Here is a 23714-nt window from a genome sequence, read left to right as displayed (position 1 = left end):
TGATTCTTTTGTTGGTATTTGGCTATCTATCAAAGCCCATCAAATATATATATATATATATATATATATATATATATATATATATATATATATATATATAGTCAATTCGTATAAATGAACAAGAAAATTAACAATAACAAACAAGAGGACAAGCACAGGAAATATATTTGTTTGACGCTCAGTAAAAGGAGAGAGCTTTTGATGTTTCGAGCATTAACTCTTTGTTGGAAAGGGGAAAAGTCCAAAGAAGTAAAAGAAATCTCCAACAGCATGTGTGTGTGTGTGTGTGTGTGTGTGTGTGCGTGTAAAATCAAAAGGGTAGAACATTTAGAAAAACTTCATACCAGTGGCTAGCATGCATAATAAAAGCCAACAGACTACATATTTTCGCATATAAAAAGTGTATAGTATTTATACACAAAAGAGGCGACCCTTTACAGGATGCCTTACATGCTAGAGAGAGCAGCCCCTTCTGTATATATCATCATCGTCATTGTCGTCTAACGTCCACAAACCAAAACAGACAACTAGTACCTGGTGCAGCCTTCTGGCTTGTCAGGTCCTGTCAAGCCATCCAATCCATGCCAGCATGGAAAAACAGACATTGGATGATGATGATGATGATGATAATGGTGAGGATGATGATGATGATGATGATGATGATAATGATGATGATAACGAATGAGCTTCCGATGTAGTTTCTGCTCACCAAATTCATTCACAAAGTTTTGGCCAGCACGGTTCGTTAGTGGAAGGAACATTTGCCCAAAGTGCTGTTCAGTGAGACTGAACCTGAAATCCTGTGGTTGCAAAGCTAATCCCTTTAAACCACACAGCCACGCCCGTCTAATTTCAGTCAGACATTTTCTTTTTTTTTTGTGGTACATTCATATACAACAGCGACAACTAAACTCTGTCTGCCAAGCAGAGAGCAGCATTGGGTCATGTCTCTCACCGGTTTTCTTACACAAGAGGAGAAAGAAGAGAAAAAAAGAGAGTGAGAAAAAGAGGAGAGAGGGTGAGAGAGAGATAGGCTGAAAGAGAGAGGGTGTTGTGTAAGAGAGAGCCAATGAGGATGCGTCTATATGGTCGCTTGACCTGCTAGTATCAGGGTTATGGAGTCTGTAAACAAAACCTTCAACTCTGACTCACCGTTTCATGGCACCACCAACTTTGACATCTCTATTTATAAAATGGACTAATCACATATTTCTCAAATGAATTAAAAGCACACAACATACACAGCAAATATGAATCATCAGTTTTTTCTTTCTAATGTGTAAAATGGTTGGGTTTAATAGCAATAGCAAAGCTATTCAGCTTTAGTTTCTTTTTTTATATTATTTATTAACCCTTTGACTGGGAAATTAATTTTCATGGTTGTTCCAATAACGATGTTAAATATCTCGTAAAAATCAAAAAAAAAAAATATAGAATTAGTATTTTTCTGAAAGTCACGTTGGCTCAATAAACTTGACATGCCACAAGAGAATCAGTTTTAAGCATGACATTTCCTCGGCAAAAGATATATTCTTTCGTACTCTAGGCACAAGGCCTGAAATTTTGGGGGAGGAGGAGGAGGCCAGTCGATTAGATCGACCCCACCACGCAACTGGTATTTAATTTATTGACCCTGAAAGGATGAAAGGCAAAGTTGACCTCAGTGGAATTTGAACTCAGAATGTGTAGTGACAGGTGAAATACTACTAGGCATTTTGTCCAGTGTGCTAATGTTCCGGCCAGCTCGCTGCCTTAACAATAATAATAATCTTTTCTACTCTAGGCACAAGGCCCGAGATTTTTGGGGAGTTGGGGGCAATCAAGTAAATTTACCACAGTACACAACTGGTACTTAATTTATCGAGCCAGAAAGGATAAAAGTCGACCTTGGTGGAATTTGAACTCAAAACGTAAAGACAAGGGTCTTTTAGGGGTCGATGAATTAAGTACCAGTGAAACGTTGGGGTTGATGTAATTGATTAGTCCCCTCCCCCAGGACTTTGCTTTCATCCTTTCGGGGTCAATAAATTAAGTACCAGTAATGTACTGGGGTCAATCTAATCGAATAGCCCCCACCTCTCCCAATATTTCGGGACTTGTGCCTAGAGTAGAAAAGATTATTATTATTATATTTTTTTTTATTTATTAGTTTCAGCTGGAGAGCAGGGGCCATAAAAATCACCCAGAACAATCTGTAAAGCAGTTGTTGTCAGGAAGGGCACTCAGCCATAGAAACCATGCCAAAGCAGACCTCTAACTCACCAGCCCCTGTGAAACACTCTAACCCATGCCAGCATGGAAAGCAGATGTTAAATGATGATTATCATTATACTACTACTATTGCTGCTGCTACTGCTTCTACTACTACCACTACTGCTGTTACTACAATTATTGGCATTCTTTATTTTAGTTCCTTCCCATGGCCTCCACTTACCATCTTCCTAATGAAGGAAGAGATAGAGAAAGATATATATATATATATATATATATATATATATATATATATATATATATATATATATATAAAGAGAGAGGGGGGGTTAAAGTAAGAAGCTATGACAAACAGGATTTCGTTAAACAACAAGGAGCTGGTTTCCAGTTATCTTTATTGATCATTAATGCGTGCAACTACGCAGACATAAATAGACACACAGACACACATATAAATATGCGCGAGTGCACACACACACACACACACACTCACACAAATATGTACGCACCCATACACACACATAAATACACACACACACATACCTGTGCACACGCAATAAATATTTGCATGCACTTAAACATTTGTACACGTATACATACATACATACATACATATTCAGGCATATATAGACACACATCTAGATGCATGCATTATGAGATGCATACTTTCAGACAGCTGCAGTCGCATATAAACGCACAAACATGCACACATTTTTACATACACATACATACATACATGAATACACACATTTAATATTTGCACTAAACAAGACAAACACACATGCACATATCCATGTATACACGTCTCACACATCTAGAAACAGATACATAACTGCACGCATAAACATGCACTCAGACATATTCACACATGCAGACATGCATCATTAAAGGTCCACGTATACACATGCAGTCACATATTCTTTCATTCGTTTCAGTCATTTGACTGTGGCCATGCTGGTGCACTGCCTTTCGTCGAACTAATTGACCCCCAAGACTTACTCTTTGTAAGCCTAGTACTTATTCTATCAGTCTCTTTTGCCGAACAGCTAAGTTACAGGGACGTAAACACACCAATGTCGGCCGTCAAGTGATGGTGTGGGTACTAACACAGACACAAAGACACACACACACAGATATATAGATACACACACACACATACACACATATGACAAGCTTCTTTCAGTTTCCATCGACCAAATACACTCACAAGGCTCTGGTCGACCCAAGGCTATAGTAGAAGACATTTGTCCAAGGTGCCATGCAGTGGAACTGAACCTGGAACCATGTGGTTGAGAAGCAAGCTTCTTACCACACAGCCACGCCTGCGCCTATGTATTAAAAAAAAACAACAAAAATACATAAACACACACACAGCTACACACTTAAACACTGATACACAACAAGACACATGCACATACCTGCAGATGCATGTTCAAGCACATTTAGATGCATACATAGATGCACATAACACACATTTAGACATGTATACATCTAGATATACATGCATTTAGATATATACACATTTAGATATATATATACACATATTTGCTTATATATAGATGCATCTAGATGCACACATAGATATATACACACATAGGTATACATGCATTTAAAATGCATGTGCAGTTAGATATGATAGCATTAAGATATACATGCAGTTAGATATACACACATTTAGATATGCATGTATTTAAATATACATGCAATTTATATGTGCATTTTAGATATACACGCATATTTAGGTATATATGGGAATCAGATATACAAGCATTAAGATATACACACATGTTTAGATATATAGGCATTCAGATTTATGTACGTTTAGGTATATATGCATTTAGGTATACACACACATATTTAGATACACACTCACAAGTCTAGATACACGCATTTGCTTACCGATACATGCACAAACACAAACACATGCATGTAAACATAGATAGGCATGCAATTAGATATGCACGCATTTAGATATGCACTTACAAGTGTAGATACATGCAAACATGCAATGTTAAATGCATACATGTAGACACATACAGTTACATATATATGCACATACACAAACACACACACACACACAAATGCATGCATGCAACCATATGCACATTGTTAATACAGTGCTATGCACCAAGAAACACAATTCAGATTCCACTAATAGTAATGTTTAGATTTCTTTAACGAGATACCTATTTCATGTGAAACAACCTCGAGGACAGCTATTTTTGGTACACTACTATTTTGGCAGCGATTCGTGTTTCACCCTTGTTCATGCGTACGTATACACCCGTAAATGCACAGAAATATATAGGTATGCATGTTCATACATGCACGAAAGTATTTCTGTGTGTGTGTGTGTGTGTGTGTGTGCGTGTGCAAGCATGGAAAAGTTGATGTTTAAATGATGATGATGATGACGACGATGATGATGATATATTGACAGGTGGCACAAGAAGCAGTGCTGAAATATACGGGTATACAATATTAAATGTGGAGGTGCAATGGCCCAGTGGTTAGGGCAGTAGACTCGCGGTCGTAGGATTGCGGTTTCGATTCCCAGACCGGGCGTTGTGAGTGTTTATTGAGCGAAAACACCTAAAGCTCCACGAGGCTCCGACAGGGGATGGTAGCGAACCCTGCTGTACTCTTCCACCACAACTTTCTCTCACTCTTACCTCCTGTTTCTGTTGTGCCTGTAATTTAAAGGGTCATCCTTGTCACACTGTGTCACGCTGAATATCCCCGAGAACTACGTTAAGGGTATACGTGTCTGTGGCGTGCTCAGTCACTTGGACATTAATTTCATGAGCAGGCTGTTCCGTTGATCGGATCAACTGGAACCCTCGACGTCGTAAGCGACGGAGTGCCAACAACAACAACAACAACAACAACAATATTAAATACAGGGAAGGGCAAAAGTAGGTATACTAGCACTCCGTAGGTTATGATGACAAGGGTTCCACTTGATCCAATCAACTGGATAGCCTGATCATGAAATTAACGTGCAAGTGGCTGAGTGCTCCACAGACATGTGACACCCTTAACGTAGTTCTCAGGGAGATTCAGTATGACACAGAATGTGACAAGGTTGGCCCCTTTGAATTACAGGTAGTGGTCATTTTTGCCAGCTGAACAGATTGGAGCAATGTGAAATAAAGTCTCTTGCTCAAGAACACAATTTGTCGCCAGGAATTGAACTAACAACCCTGTGATTGGGATACGAATACCCTAACCACTAAGCCATGTGCCTCAACAAAAGTAGGTATACACAGTTGGGTAATATGAGCGGAATGTTCTGTCCATTTCTGTATTTTGTTTTAGGATAAGAAATGAAAAGAACTTTACATTCATGTTAAGCAACCATATACCTACTTTTCACCACCCCTGAGTATATATTTATATATATATATATATATATATATATATATATTTCTCATACAGTCACATTTAACACGTTCAGGTACAGTTAGACATGGAAAGCCTTTCACTGCGGAAATAGTCTCCAGGGAAATTTCTCCTCAGAGACAATATGTGTGAAAACGCATCATCTATGGACGATGTCATTAGATCACAGCGACACATGCATTTCCGGGCTGTTATACTTCATCAGTTTATAAATACCAAATCAGTTGTCCACAGTTGCATAAGAAAGGTTGTTATTAAACATTATACCAGCAAATGTTCCATTTGCTGGTATAATGTTTAATAACAACATTTGCTGATGTGTATAAAGTCTGGTGCAGCTGGAAATAACCGTATTTAATGGCCTATAAGATGCAAAATAAATTACCACTAAAATAATGTTTTAATTGCTCCACTTAATTGTATAACTTTATGTTATTACCGGTAATTATAAGCAATTTATTTCATCCACATATGATATAAACATACCGTAAGCGATTGTTCACCAATAGATGGCAGCACGTGTTTTGTGAACATACAAACTATTTTGAGCAAGTTTTGAGCTTACACTGAGGGCATTGGATGCAGGGGGATTTTTAAATCCATTTTTAGGGAAAAAAGGTGTCTCATAGGCTATCAAATATGGTAATTTACAAGATGTGCATGGAGTAGCTTTGAGTGAAACATGTAATATTTTCATATACACTTAGACATGAGAACATTTGCTGCTAAGTTAAGGAGTCATACACAAACCAACACCAGTAGCCAAGCAGTGTGAAAAACAAACACAATACACACACACACAATGGGCTTCTTTAAATTTCTGTCTATGAGATCTATTCACAAGGCTTTGGTCAACCAGGAGCTATATAATAAGACACTTACACAAGGTGTCATGCAGTAGAACAGGACCCAAGACCATATGGTTTTGGGAAGCAAGCTTCTGACCCACACAATCATGTCTATGCCTATATATATGTGTGCATGTGTGTGTGTATAGGTTTGTATACACATATATAGATAAATATGTACATATATGTTTATGTTTGTATATTTGGTATGTGAGTATATTTGGCAAATTAAGTTCATCAAGCTATGCAAAGGAAATTCCACCTGACATACGCGTACAAAGCACAGCTATGAAATACCAAACCAATGAGAGAACCTCTGCATAGTCACTCAACTTGCTAGAAGTAGGAAGCAAACATACCTCAAATGACACTCATCCACCTTAAGAAATATTCTTTCCTCTCTAGGAACTAGGCCTGAAATTTTGGGGGAAGGGGCTAGTCAATTAGATTGATCCCAGCAAGCAACTGGTACTTAATTTATCGACCCCGAAAGGATGAAAAGCAAAGTCGACCTTGGTAGAATTTGAACTTAGAACATAAAGACAGATGAAATACCTGCTCAGCATTTTGCCTGGCATGCTAATGTTTCTGCCAGCTCGCTGCCTTATCCAACTTAAGAAATAGTAGATGTACTGGACAATGTAATCCCTAAATGAACGAAAAAATAAAGTAGTCTTGGATATAACACCTTATGTCCTTAACATTCAGATTACTTTGTCAAATGTAATGCTTATTTATTTGCATTGTTCTGAATTAATCATGCCTGAATTAATCTCATAGATTTCAATGATGTGATCATTAATTTTCAAAACGACATTGAAAGGAAGGTGTGATAGGGCAGTTTGAACATGAAATGGGCAGAATATTTGGGCTGGGTATGGCCAATTTAAATGCTAAAATGTTAAATTATATGTGTGCTGGATTAGGGCTGACCAGGGGCCAAACAGCAACATAGATACACAGTTTATTGTGTATAAAAGGATTATATAAGGAGTATAAAGAAAGGTAGAGTACATAGGGTTTATAAATAAGTTTAGACTTACCTAATTTTTGTGTCTTTTCCCTAAATGGCGAGAGGTAACAACGGTCAACTTAACACTGTCATGTGGTCAGAAAAGTAAGAGTGGCCAACTTAACACTGTCATGTGGTCAAAATAAACTGTAAAAAAGAAAGACAGAAAAGAAAAAAAATATTTTGAAATCAAATATTGTAAAATAAGAAAAGAGAAAAATATATGATTGTGACAAAATAATATGTGTCGATGTGTTTGTGTGTGAATGTTTTTGTTAATGTGAATGTGTACAAAGTGTGTGTGACAATGTATGTATGTATGTGCGTCAATGTGTGGATGTGTATGCTTGTATCAGTGAGTTTGAGCATGTGGGAAAACATAACAAAGGGACATAACTCAAAAACACATGGGATTTTATCTGATGCACCACCAATTGCACACTTCACTGCATTACTAATACTACTACTATTACAACTACTTCTACTATTACTACAACAACAACAACAAATAATAATAATAATGATAATAATAATAATAATAATAATCCTTTCTACTATAGGCACAGGGCTTAACATTTTTGGGGAGGGGACTGGTTGATCGAAACCCAGTGTATAACTAGTACTCATTTCATTCATCCTGAAAGGATCAAAGGCAAAGTTGACCTCAGCGGAATAATAATAATAATAATAATAATAATAATAATAATAAGACAATTTGAAGTGTGCGATTTGTAATAAAATAGATTTTGTTTCTAGAACAATATTTTAAGTGTACATCCATTGTCCTCGGGTTCAAAGTAAAACAAAAATACAGAAATTCAAGAAATTCAGCTAGACTATCCTGTGTTCCTTCTTAGACAAAAAAGACATCATTGAGTTTCACAAGTTTGGTTAAGACAAGAAGAAAAGAAGGAAAAGAAGACAGAGAAAAAAGGGAGAGAACTGTCAGTCAAAAAAGTTTTGCGCAAATCTGATGGAAATCTCCTGTCATTTCGTCCATAATTAATCCAACCCCATATATGTACATTTCCTGCCAAGGGCAGGACACTAGTAGCTTATAGATATTATTGTCTCTTATGTGTTTTGAAGACTGGAAGTTGAGAAGAGTCAGAATATTCTGGAGGAAACTTTAAGGCAGAGGCCCCCAACCGATGAGGCCCCCAATACTGGGCCACTGACCATTTGGCACTGGGCCGAATAGAATGAATGAATTTTAGAATTTTATTTCTATTTTATTGGGTATCACAGTCTGCAGGGACCTTGAAGACTGCTAGAAAGCAGGAAAGTATACTAGTCCTTATATATTTAATATTCAATATTTCATATATTCAATAAGACATTCAATACTTCATTTCATTCTACTATATATACTAGAGTTGGAATCCTTTTGAATAATATATCCCTCTATAGACTATCTTACAAACCCCTTTTATATATATATATATATATATATATATATATATATATATATATATATAAATTTTAATTGTGGTATGGCTATTGTTGACAATAGAACATGTGCAATGCAGAAGGAATAATACAATGAGAGAGAGAGAGAGAGAGAGAGAGAGAGACAGAAAGAGAGAGAGATAGAGAGAGAGAGAGAGAGGGAGAGAGGGAGAGAGAGAGTCTGCAAGTGAGAGAGATGTTGAAGAAGAAAGACTCTACCCCAACCACAGCTCGAACCCCACCCGAAACCCCAAAGAAAATGCCAACTGGCCACAAAATAAAATCTGGAAAAAGCAAAAAAAAAAAAAAAAAAAAAAAAAAAAAATCAAAACATTAAAACAAAGAAACAAGCCCCGGGAGCCAACTGGTAAATCGAGAAAGAGTTTTAATAAATATTTCAATAAGAAAAAGATGGCCATTAGGTATGATTGGATGATTATGTTAGTTTAGTTGTCATTTATTAGCAAACAAGGTGTCCACTTCCACACACACACACACACACACACACACACACACACACACACACACACACATATGCAGCTGCTAATGCTGCTACCACTATTTGCTGTTATCATTATAACTGTTGCCACTACCACCACTACACTACCATCACCGACATGGCCACCACTACTGTAACTACAACTATCACAACCAACACCATCACCAGCACCACAACCACTACTATCACCACTGCCACAACCACCACTACCACCACCGCAACCACAACAACCACCACAACCACCACCACATCATGACAACAATTACTAACACTCTCACTTCCACCACCACTATAATCACTTACACCATGACCACCACCACTACTACTACTACTTCCACCACCCACCATCACCACAACTAATACCAGCATCTCTACTACCACCACCGCCACCACCGCCACCACCACCACCACCACCACCATCATCACCGCCACCATCATCACCGCCACCACCACCACCACCACCACCACCACCACCACCACGATTACTACAAACTATTGGCGTTCATGTCAGCTCTTAAAAGCCTTTCAGCTGATTTGCTAGTTTTCTGTTTATACATAGCAACAACAATAACAACACCAACAAGGAGAACAACAACAACAACAACATGACTAGCCCTGTTCAGACATGACACAAACATTAATGAGTTCAGAATATTTAAATATTATATTGTTTATATCAGATAAAGTAAGAAAGTGCATGTGGGGGTGTGGGGGGTCGGGGAGTGTGTTATGTGTGCGTGTTTGTATGTTTCAATCAATTTGTCTATACCCTTGTATCTATATGTAAGTATATAAAGATATATACCATACACGCATACATATATATATATATATATATATATATATATATATGTAGACATATTATATATATATACATAAATATATATATATACATATATATACAAATATATATATACATATATATACAAATATCTATCTATCTATATATATATATATACATATATATACAAATATATCTATCTATCTCTCTCTCTCTATATATATATATATACATACATACATCTATTTATGCATGTGTATATCTATATATATGCACACACGTGTAAACATACAAATAGACACATATTTATATATATATTTATATATATATATATATATATATATATATATATACATATATATACATATATGTATATATATATATATGCATATATATATATATATATATATATATATATATATATATATATATATGCATATATATATATATATATATATATATATATATATATATACATATATATACATATATGTATATATATATATGCATATATATATATATATATATATATATATATATATATATGCATATATATATATATATATATATATGCATATATATATATATATATATATATATATATATGCATATATATATATATATATATATATATATATATATATATATATATATATGCATATATATATATATATATATATATATATATATATATACACACATACATATATACAAACACATGTATATGCATAAATGTATATGTTCATATGCATACGTATTTATGTGTACATATACATATATATATATATATATATATATATATATAATTTTGCAGTAAATTTTGTAATCGTTACCAATATAGCATAAGACTTCACCCAAATTTGAAACCTTGGATGGATATATATATATATATATATATATATATATATATATATATATATATATATATATACATTAGGTTGTCAAGAAAGTTCTTGTGGAATTTTAAATTTTGGTTTTAAATGATGTATTTACAAATTAAATTTCGTTAAATTACTTTGACGTTATATATCATTTTAAAGCCCGTTTTTCGCTTTATCTAATCGTGTTACTCTTTTTCTTTTTGAATAATTGGGCCATTTTTTCTGGAATGTTGAATACAACATGGACAAAATGCAAATTCACACAGTTTTCTTATTTCAGTTCAAGCTAGGCCAAAAGTGGCTGAAACAGCTCACGATATCAACGATGCGTTTGGCCCAGGAGCCACTAATGAACGTCCAGCACAATGGTGGTTCAAGAAATTTTGTAGTGGTGACAAGAGTCTTGAAGATGATAAGCGTAGTGGTCAGCCATCGGATGTTGACAACGGTCAACTAAGAGCCTTAGTTGAAGCCAATCCATGCACAACTGTTAGAGAGCTTGCTTCTGAATTAGACATAATGTATACGACAATTTCCAACCACTTGAAAGAGATTGGAAAAACAAAAATACTTGAGAAATGGGTGCTGCACGAATTGAACAACAACCAAAAAAAAGCTGATTTGAAGTGTCGTCTTCACTTCTTTTACGCAAGAAGAATGACCCATTCCTTGGCCAGATTGTGACTTGCGATTCTTTACAACAACCATGGATTCTTTACGACAACCGGCGATGCTCAATTCAGTGGTTGGATGCTGACGAAGCTCCACTGCACTTCCTGAAGCCAAAGTTCCACCAAAAGAAGGTCATGGTGACTGTTTGGTGGTCTGCATACACATTTATGCACACACACACGTGTGTGTGTGTGTATACACACAATTATGAATACAAACACACACACATGGGTGCACAAAGACTCACAAAAATTAATGACTGGCTCAAGGCCAAACCAAATAAGCAAAATACAAACTATTAATACGACCAGCTCCATATAAATAGGTGTTACTCTTCCATAACTTAATGAACCACTCCTTATGCCAAAAAAATAACATTCATCTCATACCAAGCAAGCAACATCATTCGACTTCACCCCGCCAAACTTTTGTTAAACACAACCACTGTATCCAGATTAACAAATACAATAGAATGGCTTTCGGATGTGAATAAATGTGTCACTAAGTAAGCCAGTGAGACAGCAGAATCGTTAGCACACTGGATGAAATGCTCTGTGGAATTTTGTCAATCGTTAAATTATGAGTTCAAATTCCACTGAAGTTGACTTTCTCTCTCATCTTCCCAGGGTTGATGAAATAGGTACCTGTTTACTACTGGGGTTGATGTAATCGACTTATCCCCTCGCCTGAAGTTGTTGGTCTCGCATCAAAATTTGAAACCAATATTATTATTATTATTATTATTACTATCATTATCATTATTATTATTAAATTTAAGGGCTTAGCAAAAGAGTCTAATGGAACAGGTACCAGTCTTGAAGTCAGGAAACAAAGAAAAAAAAAAAGAAAGAAGACAAATGTGGTGCTCCAGCATGGCCATAGTAAAAAAAAGTAAAACATAAGGGTTTAGAAGATGGGATAGCCTTGGATAGCATTGCCTATATGCAGAAAGCGCCAAAGCAGACCATTCACTATGCACCGTCTCCCATCCACCTCTCTTAGTCAGTAACTCTGCCACTAAAATGGTACAGCAGCTTTGTACGTAGTTAAGTTAGATTTTGGTAAATGGAGGGAGAGAGAAAGAGAGAGAGAAAGAGAAAGAGAGAGAGATACGCTGTTTGAAAAAAAAAAAAAAAGAAATAAAAAGAGAAAAAGAAGGGGGAAAAAAATGAAGATTAGAATCTTAGTAATACTGTGAAATGATGTCGAACAAGTATTTTGAAGATAAGATGAGGAAATTAGATTTTTTTGGGAAAGGAAAAAAAAACAAAAAACTACCCAGTCTCTGTGCAGAGAGAGAGAGAGAGAGAGAGAGAGAGAGCGAGCGAGAGAGAGAGAGAGAGAGATGCTTGGGTGCATCAGTTTGTAAGTACGTATATATATGCTTGTCTGTGTATGCATGTATGTATGCATGCATATATATATGTATGCACACATATATATATATATATACATATGCATATATATATATATATATATATATATATATATATATATATATACATATGCATATATATATATATATATATATATATATATATATACATATGCATATATATATATATATATATATATATATATATATATATATATATATATATATATATATATATATACATATATGCGTATATATATTTATATACATATATGCATACACACACACACACAGAGAATCAGATAGACAGATCTGTAGGTGCATTTATGTGTGTACATGCACACATCTATGTATATCTATATATGCATACATATATATATATATACGCACACACACACACACACACACATCCACAGATTTAGGTAGATATGTGCATGACGATGTGCAGGCAGGTATGTGTGTGCGTGCACGTGTGCATATATAACTACATATATACATATATATATATATACATACACACACACACACACACACACATGGGTGCATGTAATATCATTACAACAGAAAAAATAAAACAAAAAAAGTATATATATACATTTTTTTTTATATAATATATTAACTTTTATCATCCCCGCCTATCTCTTTTACATGCAGATTTTATATAAACTTTTCTGTGCAGTTTTTTCTTTTTTTTTTTTAACGTGGGCTTTTTTTTTTTTACATAGTCTTATAATCAGATGCGAGACAGCCTCTGTGCAGTTATTTGACCTATTAGAAATAGCAGTTAAATCTCTTTCAATCTCCAACGATCTTTAACGAACAAAGAAATACAGACACAATAATGTGATCCTAGTATCTGTTGGCGGGAATGTGGGGGGGATAATAATAATAATAATAATAATAATAAAAAAAACAAAGCTTAGTTGTAAATGTAATGCTGTTTGATCGTGGCTGAATTGGATCGGAAATTGCCTGGGGTTAAACAACATCAAGAACATAGATTTGTGTATGTCTTTTGTAATCTGGTTTGGATATTTTTTTTACCATATTTGATTTGTTACTTGTTTCAGTCATTTGAATGTGGCCAAGCTGGGGCACCACCTTAAAAGGTTTTTAGTTGAACAGATTGACTTATTTTTATTATATTGACCTATTTTTTTTTTTTTTTTGTTTTATAAGTCTAATGCTTATTGTATCGTTCTCTTTCGCTGAACTGTTAAGTTACAGGGATGGAAACAAACTGATATTAGATGGGGGGAGGGGGCGCAGAAGTGGGCAGAGGGAAAGAAGAGGTGGGAAGAGGGGAAAGTGGGCAGAGGGGGAAGAAGTGGGCAGAGGAGGGAAGAAGCTGGTGGAGGGGGAAGAAGTTGGCGGAGGAGAAAGAGGTGGACAGAGGAGGAGGAAGTGGGCAGAAGGGGAACGAACAGACACAAAGACACAGACACACATATATAAAGAGAGAGAGACAGGCTTCCACACAGTTTCTGTCGATCAAATTCACTTGCAAGGCATTCGTCAGCCTGGGGTTATAATAGAAAAAAAAAAACTTGCCCAAGATGCTGCATGGTGGAACTGAACCCAAAATCACATGGCTGCAAAGTGAGCTTGTTAACCACACGGCCATGCCTGCACCCAACAATTTCTTTACTTTCTTTTTTTCTTTTTCATAACAGGTGCAGGCGTAGCTGTGTGGTAAGAGGTTTGCTTCCAAACCACATGGTTCCAGGTTCAGTCCCAACTGCATGGCACCTAGTTGATAATATCGACCCCAGTGTTTCACTGCTACTTAATTTATTGGCCCTGTAAGGATGAAAGGCAAAGTCGACCTTGGTGGAATTTGAACTCAGAACATAACGAGGGGTGAAATGCCGCTAAGCATTTTATCCAGTGTGCTAATGACTCTGCCAGCTCAACTTCAATTATAATAACGATGATAATGATAATAACAATAATAATCTTTTCTACTCAAGGCAGAAGGCCAGAAATTTTGGGGGAGGGGGGCCAGTTGATTAGATCGATCCCAGTATGCAACTGGTACTTAATTTATCGACCATAAAAGGATGAAGGGCAGAGTCGACCTCGGCAGGATTTGAACTCAGAACGTTAAGACAGATGAAATACTGCTAAGCATATCGCCGGGCGTGCTAACGTTTCCGCCAGCTTTCCGCCTTAGGAAAGAAAAATACCATCACCACTCTACTAACACCTTTACTACTAGTTACGACTACTACTACTGCTACTAACAATATTACCACCACTAACACCATTACTACAACTACTACTACTAATACTACCACCACCACCATGTTTACTACTACTACTGCTGCTGCAGCTGCTACTACTACTACTACTATTACTACTTGCACGGTTACTACAACTGCTGCTACGACCTTTACTAGTAGCACTAAAATCACAACCACTTCTACTACCACCACCACCACTTATGTCATGGACACTATTATCACAACACTCCTCCTACCACTACCACAATACAATCACCAATATTACTAACATACTATACACCACCACCACCACCATCACCACTACCATCACCACTACCATCACCATAGCGACAACCACAACAGACCATATCTACTGGGATAAACAACATAAAACTACGGTCTGGTTTTGATATATTAATAATTTCCTTTATATACACTGGAATGTGTATATATGTGTATATATGTGTATATATGATTGCGTGTTCCTATGCATGCATGCATGCGCGTGTATGTGTATGTGTGTGTGTGCATGCATGTTTATGTGTGTGTGCAATCTAGGAACCATCTCCCTCCTTTAGTCAATCACAGCTGTTGTACATCAAATACATATACACACACACAAACATGTGCATGCATGCTCACACACACACATGCAGACATACACACTCTCATACATATGTACAAGCATGTGCACAAACACATACATACATACACACACATACATACATACAGATATACATACACACAAAGATGTACATTCACATGCACACAGACATGTATGCACACACAAGCACACATACAGGCATACATACACACACACACACATAGAGACATACATACACACATAAAGATGTACATACACACAAGAACATGTACACACACACATACATACACACACCCACACAAACCATACATACACAGAGATGTGAACACACATACAGACATGCACACAGGGACATATGTACACACAAACATGCATGCATAAACGTAGAAATACACACACACACACAAACACAGAGGAACATATATACATACACATGTGCATGGACATACATACACACACACACACACAGATGTAGATCCACAAACACACATGCATCTATGTAGGATTATTCCACAGCTGGAATAGACTGGACGATGGAGAGATGATGTGTATTAGTTCTAAAGAAAGACTGCATCCCCCCCACCGACTCAGTTAAACAACCTGCCTATCTTCATACTGACCCCCACCATCAAACACTACACTAGCAATCCAAACACACTTCACCCTCACTCCACTTGCAAAACCCCACCAACCAACCCCAAAACCATTTAAACTCACCCAGAAACATGGCTTTATGAAATACTTAAACCTTTCGTTACCATATTTCTGTTGTAATGCATCGTTTTAACCCTTTAGAAGTTAGATTATTCTGCCAAATTTATCATCGTCGTTGTTTAACATCCATTTTCCATGCTGGCATGGGTTGGAAGGTCTCACAGAAAACTGGTAAGCTGGGGAGCTGCACCAGGTTCCAATCTGATTTAGAATGGTTTCTACAGCTGGATACCCTTCCTAACACCAACCACTCCAAGAGTGTAGTTGATGCTTTTTACATGTCATCAGCACAAGTGCCAATTATGTAACACTGGGATTGGCCATGACAATGATCTCCTCAAACATGCCAAAGTGTGAGTGTAGGATGAGTGGAAGTGAGAGGGTAGGATGAGTGGAAGTAGGAGTGTAGGATGAGTGGAAGTGGGAGTGTAGGATGAGTGTGAGTGTGAGTGAAGGATTTGTGGCTGGATGGATTTAAGATGAGTGTGGGGTGAGTGGAAGTGTGAGTAGATGTGTGAGTATGATAAATGTAGATGTGGTCTGACATGGAGATGAGTGCAACAAGAGAAGAAGATGAGTGTAACAGCTGATGTAGTTGAGTGGAAGTACAGGTGTAAACCAAGTTGACGGGTGGTTTTAGATGAGTGATCACTCAGGGATGTAGACGAATGGAAAAGTGTGATTGCAAAGTGTAGAAGAGTTGACGTAGGCCGAAACAAAAGCATGGCTGATGAAACATCATAGCACGATGAGTGTAAGACGAGCTGAGGTATACGCGCGTAGAAAAGCAAAGCAGTTAACGAGAGCAATAGAAGATGTAAAAATAAAAATATATTATAAAAAGAAAAAAATATAAACAAAAAATAAATACAAGTGAGGGGCGGGGGGGGGGGGAAGATTGAATCATCAGCCAACAAGTATCTTTCGTTGTGGTTATTTTTTGTCTGTTTTGTCTTTTGTTTTGTATTTTTGCTTTTTATCTAAAATTAAATTGAATTGACACGATTGTACATTTAGAGAGTTGCAAAGTCACGCATTTCCAGCTGAGAAGTCAAGTATCTTATTAACCATGGGGCACCAGCAATATGCTTATATCACATGTAAAGAATTCTTGATCAGACACCAGCTCTGAATATTAACGAATTATCTCTAATTTACTCTCTGCAATCAACGTATCTCAGTATCTCAGAAGTACACTCAAGGGTCACATTACAATTCGTTTATTTAATTTTTGGCTTTTATTTTTCAAAAGTAGGTGTGGCTGTATGGTTAAGAAGTTCCTTCCCAACCACATGGTCCTGGGTTCAGTCCCACTGTGTGGAACCTTGAACAAGTGTCTTCTGCTATAGCCTCGGGCCGACCAAAGACTTGTGAGTGGAATTGATAGATGGAAACTGAAAGAAGCCCATCGTATATATACCTTCATTATATGAAGTTTATGTTGTCATTAGGAGATCCTGTGTTAACTCGTTAGGGATATATATACACACACACACACACATATATATATATATGCCACAGGTGTGGCTGTGTAGTAAGAAGCTTACTTCCCAGCCACATGGTTCTGAGTTCAGTCCCACTGCATGGCACCTTGGGCAAGTGTCTTCTCCTTTAGCCTCAGGCGAAACAAAGCCTTGTGAATGGAATTGGTAGATGGAAACTGAAAGAAGTCTGTTTTATATGTGTGTGTGTGTGTGACTTTGTGTCTGTGTTTGCCCCCACCACCACCACCTGACAACCCATGTTAGTTCGTTTACATCCACCATAACTTAGCATTTCAGCAAAACAGACCAAAAGAATAAGCACCAAGTTTAAAAAAAAAAAAGTACTGGGGTTGATTCTTTTGACTAAAAATTCTTCAAGGCGGTGCCCCAGCATGGCTGCAGACTAATGACTGAAACGGGTAACAGGTAAAAGTATGTACATACACAACGTGGTTCATTAATCTATCTCTCATTCTTTGGTGTTAATTATGTCTTTTATTAACTTGTTACTTCAACAATTTCAATAAAGAATTAATTAACTCGTTTCCTATTTCCTTTCTTTCTTTATTAACTTTGTCGTTGTTGTTGTTGCTGTTGTTAGTCTGGTCTGGTCTGGTGGTGACTGGTTGTGTTAATGAATGAAAATATGTGTCTTGGGCTGCATGTAGAAAGCAACTGAATAACACCCACGAACAATTAACAGAAGATTTATCACATACAAAGACAAACTACGTTGGCCGTTTGCAAATAATAAGCAAAAATTACATAGAAGGAGAGAGAAATACTACTTGAAGTTTACAGCAAGCTATTGATACAGCAATATGAGGTTTGTCCAGTATAACTGGAAACAATTGTGCTATATTTGTGGTGATAGAGCTTCCTTTCATCTATCTGTGCCATTTGTCTTAGTTGTTTTCCTGAGTTGTCTGGCTGTAAAAATGCACACCATTTGGTGAGACAAGAACTGAGACACATATCGTACAGTTACCTCAATGATCTGCAATTACTGCCAAAAGTGGCCTTTTATAGGGCGTAAGAATATTCTACAAGATGGAATCTTGTTGTTGACAGGTTGCTTTAACAGACAGATCATGTGAATCCATTGTGGTTTGATCGTGATGTCTGACCAAGTATCCAGAGATTTGGCTTTGAATCCTTGCTTACAACTTTTGGTGGGGTAGGATTTAGATAATAACAAGAACACTCAGAGAGTGCAAACCTCTGCCAAGGCAACACCAATATCCTCTCAACGATTAACGAGAGATGATTTTTAAAATGAGAATATCTGAAATAAACTCGACTGCTTTTGCAAATGAGAATACTAAAAATGAACCTGACCGCTCTCAAAAATTAAGTTTAAAAAAACGGAAAAATAATCCAGTATGTATAATATATAATATAAGGGAGATAATCAGAGAAAGACTTGAAAGTCAACGTAATATCATAATACTTCATGTAAAATAAAGTAGAAAGGATTATTATTATTATTATTATTATTATTATTATTATTATTATTAGTATTATTATTCTTATGAATGCCAAATATTTTAAGAAAAAGGTGCAAGATATTGCAACTGCATTTTTAAAATATTGATTTCAGAACAAAATGGATGTCTTGTTTTTTTTTTTTTGTTTTTTACAATATTGCAAAACTGAAGAAACTTCTCATATTATTAAAGAAAAGAGCATAATTAACAAAAACAAAAAACAATCGGGTATGAATAATAACAACACAAACCAACAAAACAAAAAGGTATGACTCTTAAATATTAAGACTATTTTCTTTCCATATTATTATTATTATTATTATTATTATTTTTTTTTTTTGCTTCAGAAAGTCATACTTTCTTAGAAATTTACCCCGTCATTAACGACTAAGTAAATTGCTTTAACCTAATTACGCGTCCAAAACCAGGATCTCTTTTTCTCTCTCTCTCTCTCTTCCCTTGCTGTCCTTCCTCTTTCTCTGACTCTCTTTCATTCTTCATTCTCTAATTCTGACTCTCTCTCACACACTAAGACACACTACCATGCTCCCATTCACACACCCTCTCTCTCTCACACACACATGCACATAGGCACACACACACACACATCTTCTACTCAGACACCCACACCCTGTTTCTCTCTCCTTCTCACACTCACCACCTACACATCTCTCTTTCACAACTTCTCTTCCTCTCTCTCTCTTTCTCGTACAAACCAAGTTTCTTTCTCTCTAATACACATCACTATCTCTTTCTTTCCCTCATGCACAAGTCCTCATTCACACACATACCTCTCTCTCTCTCCCATACATATACACACAAACACACCACTCCTCCCCAACTTCTTCTCTCACCATTTCTCTCTTCTGGCACACATCTCCCTTTCTCCCTTATGTATCTATCTATCACTCTTCCCTTTTATCTATCTATCTATCCGTCTACCAACCTACCTATTTATCTATCTATCTATCTACCTACCTACCTATTTATCTATCTATCTACCTACCTATTTATCTATCTATCTACCTATTTATCTATCTATCTACCTATCTATTTATCGGGGCCCTGATCAATTTAGATCAATCGAAAGCTTTCGATAGGGTAGACCATCAATACTTGGAGGCTGTCCTCATAGCAGCCGGCTTCGGTCCCATTTTCCGCGGCTGGATGGCTGCCTTGTACAGAGGCATCCGTTCGGTAGTTCGCGTCAATGGGCATCTATCAAGACCCTTCGACATTGCACGTTCGGTCCGTCAGGGATGCCCCCTCTCGTCGCTTCTGTACGTGTTGACTCTCGAGCCACTACTGCGGAAGCTGGCGACGCTGAGGGGCATCCCGCGAGAGTTGGGATGCGGGACGAGCGTGTCGGCATACGCGGACGACGTCACCGTCATAGTGTCTAGCCAAAAGCACATCGAGCTTGTCGGCGAGACACTGAGAGACTACGAAGCGGTAACGGGAGCGAAAATCAACCGGGATAAGTCAGTGGGCTTGCGGCTCGGCACCTGGAGAAGCAACCCCATGCCGTCAAGTAGCGCCTCCGTCGTGGGACGTTGGACTGACGGTCCGGTTGAGATGCTCGGGGTCTGGTTTGGTCCAGACCTCCAAACGGAGAAGAACTGGGACGAGATAACGAGAAGGGTGGCCACTCTAGCCCGGCAATGGGCCGAGAGGAAGCTTTCCCTGAAAGGTCGGGCGGAGGTGGCGAACACGTACATCGCGTCCGTCATCTACTACCGCCTGACCGTCGTTCCTTGTCCCGACCCTACCATCACCAAACTGGAGCGCATCCTCTTCCGCTTCTTGTGGAAAGGAAGCGTTCCGATGGTTAGGCGATCCGTTTGCTGCCAACACCCGTTAAAAGGAGGACTGGGCATGCCGTGGTTGATGATGCGCAGACACGCGCTGAGACTGCGACATCTCCGGCTCTACGTAGACAGCGGTGAACAGGTGTGGTCACCGTTTGTGCGGCGCGCTTTCCCGCAGCTCGTCTCCATGACCGAACTGCAGTCATGGATCAAGAAGAGGCCGAGGAAGGGCGAATGGCACCGCGAGTGTCGCGCTGCTCTTCGGCAACTCCAACAACCCGGGTCAACCTTGAGCGACTGCATCACAACTAACGCATTCTATAGTGGATTAGTGGAGGGAAGGTACGACGACGATCTCGGGGCGAACCTGGGCGTCGACGAGGAATACCTGACCCGCCTGTTTAAGACGACCTTCGGGCCGGGACCTATGGACAACTTCCAGAGATCCCTGGCCTGGCAGTGCTATCGAGAAGCACTACCCGTTCGGGATAAGCTCTACAGGCATGGCTCGAGAAACACGGGGCCGACCTGTCCGAGATGCCGGCAGAGCGACGAAACCGTTCTGCACGCACTCGTACAGTGTCCCACCATTTCCGAGCTGTGGGCTTACGTCGAACAACTGCTATCGCGTGTGGGACGAGTCGGTCTATCAGCCGAGTCTATCGTGAATATTGTCGCGCCTCCTTCCTTTAAACGGGAAGGAAGAGCTATTTTCATCGTACTTGTGGCTATGGCGAAAGAATGTGTATGGTGGACGCGTCTGAAAGGTCTAGAGACAAAGACTTTCCTCTCTGGGCAATCTCTCATCAACTTCTTCAAGTATCACCTGAAGAGGAAGTTGAGAGTAGAAAGGGAAGTCTTGTCTAGTGAATGCTTCAAAAAAAGATGGGTGAATGTAGCAAGGATGGCACGTGTGAACGACGGAGCCATCTTGAGCATAACCCTATGAACAAGAAAAAAAAAAATAAAACAAAAAGGCAAAAGAGAGTCACTTACTGTTATAGTTTCTTCAATGAGAATATTGACCAAGGTTACCGTGGTCTTTTCCGTGGGCTTTTCCTTCCACGGCTAAACCTAAACTGTCCTCCCCTCTTTTTACACGAGAACATTACTGTGTGATACACGATCCCTATTGATCGGCCTTTCCTTTTCTTTTTTTTTCGATCCCTTTTGATCGAACTGCCCCTTTTTCCCTTCCTACGATCCCTTTTGATCGACACCACCAATTTTTTTTTTTTTTTTTTTTTTTTTTTTTTTTTTTTTTTTTTTTTTTTTTTCCTTCCTTCCCCCTCCCAAAAAGAAAAGCTCTACATTGTATTTGTCCCATCTTCGTTGAGCCCTGTGTGACTAATAAAAGAAATGTATCTATCTATCTACCTATCTATTTATCTATCTATCTACCTATCTATTTATCTATCTATCTGTCTTCCTATCTATCTATCTATCTATCTATCTATCTATCTATCTATCTATCTCTTCAACTTTCCCCCTTTCTCTTCCTCTTGACATATATTCAAATGAGGAGAAAGTTACACCCTGTAATTTATTAAATTTTATTCAAGACAACACAGGAGTGAGTCAGATTACAACGAATTACTTTGTTGGTTTTTAACAATAAGGCAAACAAAAATGACACCACCACCACCACCACCACCACCACCAACAACAACAACAACAACAGCAACAGATCTAACAATGATATCACTAATGATGATAACAACAAAACTAACAATAATAATAATAACAACAACATCAGGTTTACTAACAACAGCAACACCATCACAAACACCAACAATAACAACAGTATCATAACACTACACATCGCTAACAACAACGACATCAATAATAGTCATCATCATCATCATCATTTAACGACCATTTTCCATGCTGGTATGGGTTAGATGGTTTGATTGGAGCTGATGAACTGAAGGTCTGCACCAGGTTCCAGTCTTCTGATTTGGAATGGTTTCTACAGCCGGATGCCCTTCCTAACGGAAACCACTCCAAGAGTGTAATGGATGCTTTATATGTCCCACTGGCACGGCTACCATTTACATGACACCAGCGACAGCCATGACTACGATTTCATGGGTACCCATTTACATGGCACTAGCAACAGCCCCGACTATGATTTCACTTGGATGACAAGTCTTCTCAAGCACAACATATCGACAAAGGGCTCGGTCATTTGTCATCACCTCCATGAGGCCCAACGTTCGAGGATCGTGCTACCAGCAATGGCCACGATTATGATTTCATGGGTAC

General features: G+C 37.8%; 1 protein-coding gene across 6 annotated transcripts in view; it reads right to left on the bottom strand.

The window, feature by feature from the left end:
* The window catches only part of LOC106884098 (tubby-related protein 3), a 103550-nt gene that overhangs the window by 68692 nt on the left and 11144 nt on the right, over positions 1-23714 (bottom strand). For 3 of the 6 annotated variants that reach the window (XM_089339079.1, XM_089339077.1, XM_089339078.1), the window contains exon 2: positions 7505-7620. The exons of 1 other annotated variant lie outside the window; for it this stretch is intronic. Coding sequence is in view for 2 of the 5 variants with exons in the window: in XM_089339073.1 (XP_089195199.1) it covers positions 7017-7039 (23 nt within the window). In the remaining 3 variants the exon portion in view is untranslated. Of the gene's footprint in view, positions 1-7016; positions 7110-7504; positions 7621-23714 lie in introns of all 6 variants that reach the window. 2 more of the 6 variants (XM_089339073.1, XM_089339074.1) reach the window with 1 other exon arrangement.

This window comes from Octopus bimaculoides, chromosome 21 (assembly GCF_046866305.1).
Source record: "Octopus bimaculoides isolate indiv1 chromosome 21, ASM4686630v1, whole genome shotgun sequence".
In the NCBI taxonomy this organism is placed as follows: domain Eukaryota; kingdom Metazoa; phylum Mollusca; class Cephalopoda; order Octopoda; family Octopodidae; genus Octopus; species Octopus bimaculoides.
The sequence above is the reverse complement of the archived record's forward strand: the minus strand, read 5'-3'. Positions and strand labels throughout refer to the sequence as shown.